At 57.0% G+C, this 12,322-nt stretch overlaps 1 protein-coding gene across 1 annotated transcript in view; it reads left to right on the top strand.

The window, feature by feature from the left end:
- Positions 1 to 2,012: 2,012 nt before the first annotated feature.
- The window catches only part of IGSF21 (immunoglobin superfamily member 21), a gene marked incomplete at its 5' end in the record, with an annotated part of 28,674 nt that continues 18,364 nt past the window's right edge, over positions 2,013 to 12,322 (top strand). Inside the window, one exon of the mRNA XM_014449483.2 lies at positions 2,013 to 2,167. Within this exon, the coding sequence (XP_014304969.2) occupies positions 2,013 to 2,167 (155 nt within the window). The remainder of the gene's footprint in view (positions 2,168 to 12,322) is intronic.

The raw sequence follows: 12,322 nt of genomic DNA, 5'->3' as shown, positions 1-12,322 counted from the left end.
GGCTGGGGCCCAGGTGTGGGGTGGCGAGGGGGAAGGGGGGGGTAGTGAATCATAGGAAATGGAGCTGGAAGACAAAAACGGGGGTACAGCAGAAACAAGAGGAGGAAGGCGTAAATCTGAGGTTAGATTGCTCAGCAGAAGCAGATGGGGGAGAGAGAGGCTTAGCCGGGAACCGTGGAAAATGTGTCCACCATGGGTGGGAGCGAAGAACTGGACTGAGGAGCCTCCCTTCTCAGGGTGGCAGGGCTGGGACGGACACCCTGAGCCTGTGCTCTTAGCCACTGCCCCCCAGGGGGGCTCTCTGACGGGACTGTTGGGCCAGTTTAATGCGCTCGGCATTTACTAGGCGTTTGTAAGTTTGAGCTTCTTCCCCCACTTTCCTGCTGCAGCGTGAGAACCTCTAAGAGGCAACTACGTGACCCCACTTCTAAGCTGGGGCCAGAATAGACCCCCTTTTGGCTGTGTGACTGCACCCAGATAAGGTTGGAATTGGCGGGAGGACACACAGATTTCCTGATGCAGCTGCTAGTGGCCTCTAACTCCAGGTCAGGCTCTCGGGACATCGCAGGATGAAGGGACGGCAGGGGACAGTGCCTCTCCACTCAAGGCCACTTTCGTGCCTACAGAGGTCTGGCTGGGACTGCGTCTAATTTAATCCTCACTGAGGTCCTGGGAAGTATCAGCCCCATATTTTAGATGAGAGAACGGAGGCTCAGAGAGAGACAGAGGTCTCCCACGCAGGAGTGAGGAGAGAGCCGCCCTGCCGGCATTTTCCACAGGGAGAGAGAACCGCATAGCAACCCATTCTTAGCACACCCTGAAGAAGGATCTAGCTCAGCCGTGGGCAAACTACGGCCCGCGGGCCGGATCCGGCCGTTTGAAATGAATAAAACTAAAAAAAAAAAAAAGACCGTACCCTTTTATGTAATGATGTTTACTTTGAATTTATATTAGTTCACACAAACACTCCATCCATGCTTTTGTTCCGGCCCTCCGGTCCAGTTTAAGAACCCATTGTGGCCCTCGAGTCAAAAAGTTTGCCCACCCCTGGTCTAGAAGAAGGATCATCAAACTACAGCCTGTGGGCCAAATCCAGCTGTTGTTGTTTTTTAACAGCCTGTGAACTAGAATGTATTTCACTTTTTTTCCCCAATGATGGGAAATAGCAAAAACAGAAGATTTCAGGGCACAAGAAAGTATTTGAAATTCAAATGTCAATGGCAATAAATGAAGTTTTATTGGAACACAGCCACACTGATTTGCCCAGGCCCTGTCTGTAGCTGCTTTTATTCTACACGGACAGAGACTGTAAAAGCAACAAAGCCTAAAATATTTACTCTCTGGACTGTTAGAGGAGTAAGGTTTGAATGGGTCTCTCCTGTCCCCACGGGTCACCTCCTCCGAGAGGCCCTCCTGACGACCTGGGGCAGAAGCCGCTGCTCCCTCTGTGCTCAACTGGCCCACCCTTTCCCACGCAATTGGGAGCGATGATCGGCTGCCCTGCCTCCTCGTCCACGGGGCGAGCTCCCTGAAGACAAGAATTCTGCGTTTCTTCTCAAATCCCCAGATCTGGGCATAAAGAGACAGTAGGGCAGGTTCAAATTCCCACCTTAGCTCGTGTTAGCCACTTTGTCCCCCTTACAGCCTCAGTTTCCACGTTTATGAAATGGGGATGACAATCCGTACGTGCAGGGCGGCCACGGAGGCGATGCGCTAGGTCGCAGTTCTGAGCCTGTACCACACGCCAGGTGCCTCGGACCCATGTCATCCCCAGGCCCCCTCGGGTGGGCACCCCTGCCGTCCAGTTCATGAAGCTGAAAGGAGCACAGATTTAATTCGGCTGAACACAGCCTCACCCCCGCCCTCGGAAGCACTGAGCACAGGCCGCATACAGTCGGAGTTCCATAAATGTGGCTCCTCCTCTCAGCCCAGCTGGCGTGCGCTTGATCCAGGAGCGTTTGCTCAGCGAAGGCTGAACAGTGGGGCTTGGGGGTGGCGCCTTTCAGCCCCAGATCACGGCCCTCACCCTGCTGCTCTGCCTCCCCCAGGCTGCCCGAGGTCCGCGTCTCGGACAACGGTCCCTACGAGTGCCACGTGGGCATCTACGACCGCGCCACGAGGGAGAAGGTGGTCCTGGCATCGGGCAACATCTTTCTCAACGTCATGGGTGAGTGCAGGGCCTCGGCCCCGGCATCTCAGTGAGGAGCTGTGTGTGTGCGTGTGTGCATGTGTGTGCCTGGGTGTGCGCGCTCACGTGCACATACACCGAGGGGCTGTCCCGGGCACCACCTGCTAAAATGCCTGTTGTGCTGCCAGCAGGCCTTCTCCTTTCCCACCCTTGACCTTGAGGTGTGACCGGTGTGTCCTTGCCCCTGACGGTTTCCTCTCTGGACCCCCTTCCTCTACCAGCACTGAGACCCTGACCTCATGAAGACAGAGCTGCCCTCACCGCTGGGCCCTCACGGGCCGGGCGCCTTGGAGGGGCTCTGACCGTGGATGGGAACAAATGGAGCTGGGGGTGTAGTCAGAGCTCCCACAGGTCAGCGGCTGTCGCGGTCTCCGGGTCTCAGTTGTCCCCTGTTAGATGGGGTGGGATGCAGGAAGAATGGATCCTCATGGACCACGCAGATGCGGGCTCTGGAAGCCAGTGAGGACTCAGGGAGGGAGGTACAGGGCACTGTGGGAGCAGCTGCGAGGGCACCTTTCCCAAGCCGAAGCCAAGAGCCACGTTCATAGAAACACCCGTGGGGAAGTGCAGTGGATGGCGCTCCTCGGGGAGGACAACCCAGGAGCCTCCAGGGGGTCTGAGACATCGTCTCGGCGGGATGGATGCACACCTGCTGCAGGAAGAACGATTCTGACCCGGCCGCATGCCCCTCCCTGGACCTCCCAAGCCTTTGTGCATCAAGGGACGAAGTAGAAAGCACACTGGACTGCATGTCGGGGCTCCTGGGTTCTGGGCCTGGCTCTGTGCCTCCATTTCTAATTCGCAAAGTGGGGGTGCTAATGCTCAGGCCTGTCTCTGGCTGCCTGTGCCCCCCCAACTCAGTATCCCCATCTGTAAAAACAAGGGCCTTGCGCCCAGTGGTGGCCGAAGCCCCTTCAGCACAGATGTCCTGCCTCCCGAACGCTAGGGTCGTGGTCTCAGCTCCGGGCTCCGGTGTCCCCCATTTTCTTATCAAATGGTATTTATCAGGGAAACAAAGCTTGCGGGGCGGGCAATCAATGGAAGCATAAAGGCGCCGTGGAAAGCTGAGGCTTCAGGGGAAATTGAAAACCTCCAAAGGCCAGACCTCCAGGAGGACATTGATTCCCATGATGGCAGCAGGTGGAGCGCTCTGGCCTCCAGCAGGGCAGGAGGAGGCATGGCCTCCTGGCTCAGCACCAGCTGGGAGGGGGAGGGGAGGGCTGGGATGGGGAGGGGAGGGGGGTGCAGCATGAGGGGGTTTCTGTACAGACCTATAATCCAGTGGCCACGCCAGCTGCGAGGCAAGCACTGTACTGTGCCCATTGGGTAAACCCAGGCTCAGAGAATGGAGTGGCTTGGCCAAGGGTGGGAGGATAAAATGAGATAATCCGCAGAACAGAATGCTCTGAGCTCAGGCCAATTTCCAGCGTTCAATATATAGTGTCTCTTTATAGTCTCAGCCAATCATAATCATGTCAGCAAAAATCAGGCACAATTAGGAGAAAAGTTGTGCCACCCTCTCCTCCACCTCCATGGCTCCTTTAAATATATGTCAAGGCAGGTTTCAAACATTAAACTCTCCTCATTGTTTTGGCCTGTCGGTGACATTGCGTCTCATACACACACACACACACACACACACACCCCCTACCTCCTAGCGAGTGGGGTCTCCTTTGTGCCCCGGGGGATCCTCAGGACCATGGCAGCCAACAGTGGTGCGAGATGGCCCCGCCCCTGGCTAATTTGGGGGTCAAAGGGAAGCTCCCCAGGTCAGTGGGGAGATGGGGAGCCAGGCACAGCCCAGGGCCCCACATGCATTGTCGGCTCCGAGCAGTTCTGCTGCAGAGCCGGCTTCCCAGTCTGCCCTCGCCGAGTGTGCATCCGGCACATCCTAACGCGCTGTTTCCAGAGGCCTCTGGGTAGAGATCAAAATTCGAGAGTGGCTGTAATTTCACGCCTATAACAGCCCCGCTATGTGGTGGGGAAAGACATTTGGGAGCCCCGTGGGGGACACCGAGGGTTCGTGCCGCACGCCGTCATTAAAATGTTTTTATCCGAGCTGCAGATAAATCGTAAGCCAATTTCAAAGCTGCATGCTGGGCCCCGGGAACGCATTACCCACAGTCACAGGAGCATGGCCAAGGCTCTTCTTGGGGCGCAGGGCATGCGGGAGAGCGTGTTCAGGGTGCGATGTTACAATCAATTAAACGTGGCGAGGCCCAGACACCCCCACCCCGTGCCACCAGAAGACCGAAGCACAGGGCTTCTCGGCCACCGTCACGGGGCAGAGCTGTCACCACCGAGGGGGCTCTTCCAACCCACAGCTGACACTCAAGGCCACGTCCCACCAAACACGGTCTGTGTGCCCAGCACTGGGTGCTGAATGTCAACCCACAGTTAACCGTGTGACCTTCACGAAAGCCCTCGGAGGCAGGCATGGTCACCCCCGTTTTACCCATGAGGGAGCAGAGGCTCTGAAAGTTCCCGGGGCTCACCCACCTGAGTGACAGTCCCACCAGGCAACTCTGAACTCCCAAGGGAACCATCCCTACCTTTAGTCACTCAAACGCCAGAAAGCGATGGGCGGTGGGAGGTGGGGTGCCGAGTGGAGAGAGAGGGGACCTCACCTGGGTAGGACCGAGGCCTCACTAGGAGCACTTGGCTTTCCAAAACTCAGACAGTCAGGTGGGGCTCCTTTTCCGTCGGGGCCTGTAGGAGTCTGGGAGGACAACGAGCCGTGCCCCAGGCCCCATGGCTGTGCCCCTTCTCCCATCCTCTGCGACCCAGGGCCCCTCTCAATCCCTCTGAAAGGAGCACTGGACCAGGAGTCCAGCAGCCCGGAGTCCAAATCCAGGTAGGTTTCCACTTGTGGCAAGGACGGTCTGGTACTGAACGTCCTTTCTAGGAAAGACGAGATCAGAATGTCTTTTCTGTGAAAACATTAGAATAGGCCCCTCTGAGCGTGGTTACACCTACAAAGACCCTAGTTCCAAATCAGGCCACGCCGACAGGCACTGGGGGTTAGGGCTTCAACAAATCTTTTCTGGGGGAAACAATTCAGCCAACACCAGGAACTGGGCCAGGAGGGAGCCGAGCAGGAGTCACCGCTGTCTGACTCTGAATCCCACACTCGCTGCTCCCAGCCACAGGGGTCTCCCTCCATTGAGCATTTACTAATACGCCAGGCACTGTGCTGAGCTCCTCATAAGTTAGCTTAATGAGCCGGCACAACAGCTCCATTAGGCGGGCACACCATTCCCCCTTTGCCAGATAAGGAAGCCCAGAGGTGCTACCGCCTGCCTAGGCCACCCCGGCGCCGGTGGCGGGGCAGGGGTAGTGCCCCAACCACACGTCACCTCTCTGCTCTACCGGAAGTCGCAAAGTATCGATCGGCATTAGTAAAACGTCCCATCTCAGGATTCCTGCCACTCTTCTGCAGGCTTCCAAGTGAGGCTGGCACATGAAGGTAGAATTTTGGAACCTGAGGCTGTGGTGGCATCGAAGCACACCATATGCTTCCCAACCCTGGGGCCAGGGACACAGCACCCACCCCGAAACAGTTGTTATGAACTCTGCACAGCTGGGGTTGTCCCAGGGTATTTTACTGATTTTTTTTTTTCAGAGAGGAAGGGAGAGGGAGAGAGAGATAGAAACATCAATGATAAGAGAGAATCATTGATCGGCTGCCTCCTGCACACCCCTACTGGGGATGGAGTCTGCAACCCAGCATGTGCCCTTGACTGGAATCGAACCTGGGACCCTTCAGTCCGCAGGCTGACACTCTATCCACTGAGCCAAAGCAGCTAGGGCATTTTTTTTACTGGATTTTTATTAAGTGCATCTGGTGGCCCCCCACCCCTGTGTTTTCTTTTTAAAATAACTTGTTTTATTGAGATAGAATTCACATACTCCAATCATTTAGAGTATACAACTCAGTGGTTTTCAGCATATTCAGAATTGTGCAACCACTTTTAGAAGGTTTTCATTGCCCCAAAGAAGCCCTGTACCCATTAGCCGTTGCCCTCCACCCCATATCCCCTCCCCCTCCCCCCAGTCCTAGGCAAACACTAACCTGCTCTCGGCCTCTGCGGATTTGCCTGGACATTTCATGTTCATGGGGTTCACAATGTGTGCTCTTTTGTGCCTTCCATCACTTCGTATAATGGCCTCGAGGTGCGTCCATACTGGAGCGTGTATCACACTTCATTCCTGTCTGAGGCTGAGGAATCGTCTGCGTAGGTCGGACGACCTTCTACTTGTCCATTCACCAGCCGATGGCCAGGGGGTTGTTTCCACTCTGGGGCTATTGTGAATAGTTGTGCTCTGAGCATTCATGTTCAAGATTTTGCGTCAACATATATTTTTAATTTCCTTGCAAAGTGGCATTTTGATTTGCATTTCCGCGATGGCTAATGACGTTGAGCGGCTTTTCGTGTGCTTCTTGGCCATTTGGATATCTGCTTTGGAGAAATGTCTCCAGATCCTTCGCTCGTTTTCGGTTCAGTTATTTGTCTTTTTATCATTAAGCTGCAAGAGTTTTTTATTCCAGATATAAGCGCCTCCTCATCAGATATATAATTTGCATACATTTCACCCCATCTCGAGTTATCATCTCACTTTCTTGATGGTGTCCTTGAAGGGAAAACGGTTTTCACTTTGATGAGGTCCAGTTTATGTATTCCTTTGTTTGTGTGTTTGATGGTCTAAGGAGGCGTTTTTTGGACCCAAGGTCACGATTTACTCCTGATGTCCTGCCAGCGGTCTTTGCAGTCTGCACTCCCGCATTGAGGTTGGTGGCCTATCTCGAGCGCGTTTCTCTGTGTGGCTGAGAGAGGAGCGGCCTCCGTGAGCTGCAGGTGGATATCCGATGGTCCCAGCACCAGTTCGGGAACAGGCTCTTGGTTCCCTGTTGGAGTGTCTTGGCATCCTTGCTGAGAAGCAATGGACTGTGAATGTGAGGGTTTATTTCTGGACTCTCTGTTCTATTCCCTTGATCTGCATGTCCATCTTTATGCGCTTCTGCTGCTTTCTAAAGCCATCTGGCCTCCTCCAGTCTGGCCCGGTCACTCCCCTGCTGTGTGCCTGTGGCCAAGGAGTCCGCAAGAGGTCCCCCTGCAGCAGTCCCTCCAGCTCCCCCATTGCAAGAATCTCACCCTGGGGCTGGTGAGCGCTCCCAGAGGGAGACTGCAGGCTGCGGAGAGGGGGGGGGGGATGGCAGGCTGAGCCCACTGCCAGGCCAAAACCTAGGATTTCCAGAGACCTGGAGCTCTGCTTTCGAAGACCGGATTCTTGACTTCGAGTCTCTGGACTCCCAGCCCAGTGCTCCTCTCTAGAAAAAGGAGCCCATTCCCAGAACCAGTGAATGGAGGGTTGAGGACCCCTCTTGACTGGGAAGCAGAGATGTCTATGGCTCCTCGTGGGGTGGGGAGAGCTGAGGGCTGAGGGTCGACCCTGTGCCCTCCAAGGCCTGGCGGTGCTCCCACAGGCCTGAGCGAAGCGGAAGGGACACAACTCTGAGTCTCTGAAAGGTGCCGGTGAGAAAGGGGGGTTCCACTGCAGGCCGCCCTTCCAAGGAGCCTGCCTGGGCGCAGGGCAGCTTGGGGGATGCGAGTCTCCCAGGCAGAACCAGCGGCTGCAGGTGCACAGGGACATCCAGGGGGCAGGGGGTCCCTGGAGGGAGGCGGCTTGAATGAGAATCCCTGGGGTCCACAGGCGGGGTCGCTGGGAGGCAAGATTGAGAGCCACCACCAGCGTCCTCAGAGCCCAGGACGCCTGCTGGGTGGGAAATGATCAGCTCCCTCCCCTGTCTGGGAGCCTGAGCACTTGAGCCCCCTGCTGGGCTCCAACTAATTACGTGAACTGGCCCCAGGCGACTGTAGTGGCCACAGGCTCCAGAGAGCCTGTCAGGAGGAGGAGTGGGCGGGTTAGGATCCGGGCCTCAGCTGCAGAGGAGCCCAGGGCGCTGAGGGGCAGAGGGTGCAAATGCCACCTCCCACCCAGGAGCCCCTGGGTCCTGAGGACCAGGCCCCCTTGCCCCACCCCTCCCCACCCCCCAGCAACAGGCTGGGCAGGCCCACCTTCCAGCCCTCTTCCCTCCCCGCCCTCCTTCCACCCACCCTGGGTGCTGGCAGCCTGTGCCCCGGCTCTCCCACGCTGGAAGGCAGGCGGTAGTGGCCACATGAAGAATTGTCCCTCTACCCAGGGCAGCTGGCTGGACACAGCACTTCCTTGGAGAGCTGAGGAGTGGTTCAGGGTCTGAACCTTGCATTCAGCCATGAATTTTAAACCCCAGTTTGCTACGACCAGTAATAAAAGCGGCAAATGTTTATTGCACATTGACTATCCACCAGGCACGGTTCTATTTTGCACCTGTCAACACACTTAATTGTCATAACAGCCCTCTAAGGTAGGGCCTGCTGCCACCTTCCCTGTTTGCAGTGTGAAAACGGGGATGTTAACAAACGTGCCCAAGGGCACAGGTCCAGTGAGGATGGGGTCAGGGCTCCAACCCAGGCAGAGGCGCTCCAGAGCCTCTGGATCTGACCATTGCGCACACTGTCAGGTTGTGTAAGCCCCCTGAGCCTCAGTTTCTCTACTTGCTTAGTGGGGGGGTTACAGTCAATCCTCCCTGTTGGGGCACAAGAGGTGAAGGCCTGTGTCCCCAGCTCTCAGTGAGCTGACGAAAAGGGTATCTGTTCTTCCTTCCCGCCCGTTTTGCCCTAACCTTCACCCTGTCAGGGACGGCCGGCCTCAGAATGGGTGCCAAGCTGCAGGAAGGGCCCCGTGGGAGACCTCTATGCCAGGCGGACCCCTCTGTCCTCCCACCCTGGCCATGGAGCAGCAGCCCTGAGTCCCACCCCCCCTCCCCCACAGTCTGGCTGTGCCTCTTCCTCTCCAAGCCTCAGTTTCCTCATCTGGAAACTGGGGGGGATGAAGGTCCGTGCTTCGTAGAGCTGTTGTAAGAGAGATGGTGCGGAGAGAAAGGCCCGGGGCGGGGCGGGCAGTTAGAGAGAGACGGGAGCCAGCCCGGGGCTCGGGCAATAGAGGCGGAACATGCCAGGTGTTCCCAGACAGAAGCCAGAGGACATGGGGACCAATTGAAAAGATGGGAGCAGATGTGGAGGACATGGCAGGAGCTGGCAGGAGACAGTCCCCTGAGAAGGTGCCAATGAAACGGTGTGAGCTCACTCGGCAGAGGTGACTCCTGAAGAGGGGCCACGGGGTACAGTCCCGAGGACCTCTGCCGGCCTCCCCTCACCAGCCAGGGCTCCTGAGGGGACAGCTGGCTGGGCAGAAGGGGCATGAGACAGATGGCTGGGCTGGGCTGCCAGAGGGGGGCTGCGGCCCCGTGACCGAGGCCGGAGTGGCCAGGGTCTTCCCAATTGGACATAAGAGCATCTTTACAGACTGGGCATGGCCGTGCTGAGTGCCGGGGCCTGGCCTGGCCAGGGACCTGGGGACAGGCTGCCCACTCTGCCCGCCTGCCTGCCCACAGGTCCCCAGCTAGCAGAGGTCACCGGCTGAGAGCCAGTTCAGAGAGGGGCCGGACAGATGGGTTGGGCGCTCAGAGGAACACTTTGGAGCTAACTGGGTCATCTACCAAGGACAGCCACTTCCCAGCTTCAGCCCCAAAGGCCCGAGCCTGCTAACTGCCTCCTGGACAGCTTCTAGAATCCTCCTTCCCTCCCTCTCTGAACACAGCCCTGCAAAGTAGGAATGCCCTTGACCGATGCCCACTGTGTGCTCAGCAACAGGCCCCCCGGTCCTCCCTGTGCTGCCGCACCGACAGTGGCAAACTCCAGACTCTCAGAGAGGCCAGGGAGCAGGCCTGGCCTCCCACAGCAGTGGGCGCTGCGATTTGAGCTCAGGTCTGCTGGGAGCCAGAGCCCTCGATTCTCCCACTGCCCGGGGCTACCAGGAAGAGGGAGGGACCCTGTTCCTCTCCAGGCGTGGGGCAATGTGGCAGCCAGATGGACCGTCACCAGAGACAGGGATCCCCTCAACCAGCAGCTGCTCCTCCCAGCACGATCAGCATGATCAGTAGCCCCATTTTACAGAAAAGAAAACTGAGTCTGCTAATAAAGAGAAGCCTAGAGTATGAACCTGACTGTTCTCTGGTTGCCACTCTCCCTCCGTGGGAACCTGAGGCCCTGAGTTGGGGGTGCAGACCAGACTTCCATAGCACAAGTGCACTTGGGCGTGATTTGGAACCTCTCTGACTCAAACTGTGGCTGGAGGGAGCGGGCAGCTCATGTAAGCAACAGGCGTTGTTCCCGGGGCCACAGAGTAGACCAGCCCCTCTCTGAGGAAGACCATCTGATCACACTTACAAGTTCTTGATTCAACCGATATTTAGCAGCACCTACTGTGTGCCTGCTCTGGGGGAAGGACTGAGGGAGATTCCTTCAATATGGGACAGCCAGGACACACGATGATAGTGGCGAGTTTTGCAGTTACAGGGTGCCAAACATTGCTCCAAGCATTTTAAATATATTCATTTAGTCCTCACCCCTCTAGGAGGTACGTATTTCTATTTTTACACGTGAGAAAACTGAGGCTCAGAGAGGTTGAGTCACTTGCCCAAGGTCACACAGCAAGTGAGTGGCAGAGCTGGTTTTTAAACCCAGACTGCCTGGCTAGAGAGCCTCTCTACAGCCTCTCATGGAACGGCCCGTCGTGCCCTGCTGAGCCGAGCTGTGGAGGTTCATCTGCTCCCTGGAATTGTCTAGGCAGGTGTCGGCAGCCCCAAGGCCCTCACCAGCTCCTGGACCTTCTGTGTCTCACAGACCAGGACTCGCCTCCTGTTCAGGGCTGCCTCCCCCCACCTCCTTCCCACCCCTGCAGGCTCCAGTCTCCCGGCCCCACCAGAGCAGGCCTGCAGGTGCCTCGTTAAACCTTGACAAGTGTTAGGTCAGTGCCATGCTTTATCCTCTCCGCCGCTGGGAGCTGGATTTAGTGTCTCCGGCAGAAGGTGAGCCTCCCCTCCCCAGGACGGGGCCCTTAATTACAAGTGATATGTGGCTGTTGAAACGTCAGTGCCTCGGGCCCAGCCATTTCAGGAGCAGGCATGAGGCTGAGGCTACAGGTGTGAACAGAGCTGTGTCAGGAGCCCAGAGCAGGGACAGGGCACCCGTCCCTGCTCCCGGTAGACCCTCTATTGGCGGGGGGGGGGGGGGGGGGGTGAGACACAAGGAATCCCACTGCCTCACGTGCAAAAAGGGAAACAGACCAAGAGCACACTCCAAGTTGGCTTGGCCTGGGAGTCAGCAGTCCTGTCTCTGCTGCCAGCAGTCGTGCACCCCTGACTCAGTTTCCCCATTCGTGCATGAGGAGGCAGCACCGTGTCACTCCCTAGGAATGACAATCTTAATAACAATTTTAATAACAGTGACACTCTCAATAACAAAAAGGCACTCATCACGTGTCAGCACGGTACTAAGTTCTTGGGGAGCCTTCTCGTGTTTAATGCTCACGGCAGCCGGTGGGAGAGTGAATGTGGTTATGCCCATTTCACAGAGGAGGACACTGAGGCTCAGAGAGATGAAGCCACTTGGCCAGGATCACATGGTTAGTGAGTGACTGAATGGAGAGCCTCCTCTGCTCTCTCTGAATGCAGGGCCCGGGGATGAGCAGGATGTAAGACCAGTGTCTGCCCGGAGGCGTCCCTGGGAGGTGGGAGACAGAGAGGGGCACAAGTGTCCAGAGTCCAGGGGAGGAAAGCAAGGTGCTGAGTTGATGTTCGCAGGGGGCGGGGTGGGGGTGGATTTGCTCAGTGAGTGTCCTCCTCTGCACCCTGAGTCTGGGACCCACTGGGTCCCCAGGGACACAGGGGTCAGGGTGGGGGTGAGGGGAGGAGAAATGACTTCATCACCCTCTCCACTTACTGGTGGTCACTCTGGGGAGCGTTCCGTGGTGCTGGACTGGGGGATTCCTGGTCTTCTCCAGTTCTCAAGTCTACTACTCTGTGCAGGGAGGGCCAAGGGTTCAAGGTTAGAGAGGAGGAAGACCTCCTGACCAGTGTGAGGCCGTGAGGCTGGTCAACAGAGGAGGGCCCGGCTCTCCCTGATGGGGAGCCTCAGGAATTGGGGTCACTATTCTGATGGGCCTGGGGAGTCTGCGCTGAGGCCCATCAGC

This window comes from Myotis lucifugus, unplaced genomic scaffold, assembly GCF_000147115.1.
Source record: "Myotis lucifugus unplaced genomic scaffold, Myoluc2.0 scaffold_1212, whole genome shotgun sequence".
Lineage (NCBI taxonomy): Eukaryota > Metazoa > Chordata > Mammalia > Chiroptera > Vespertilionidae > Myotis > Myotis lucifugus.
Note: the sequence above shows the minus strand (reverse complement) of the source record. Positions and strands in the feature narration are given on the sequence as shown.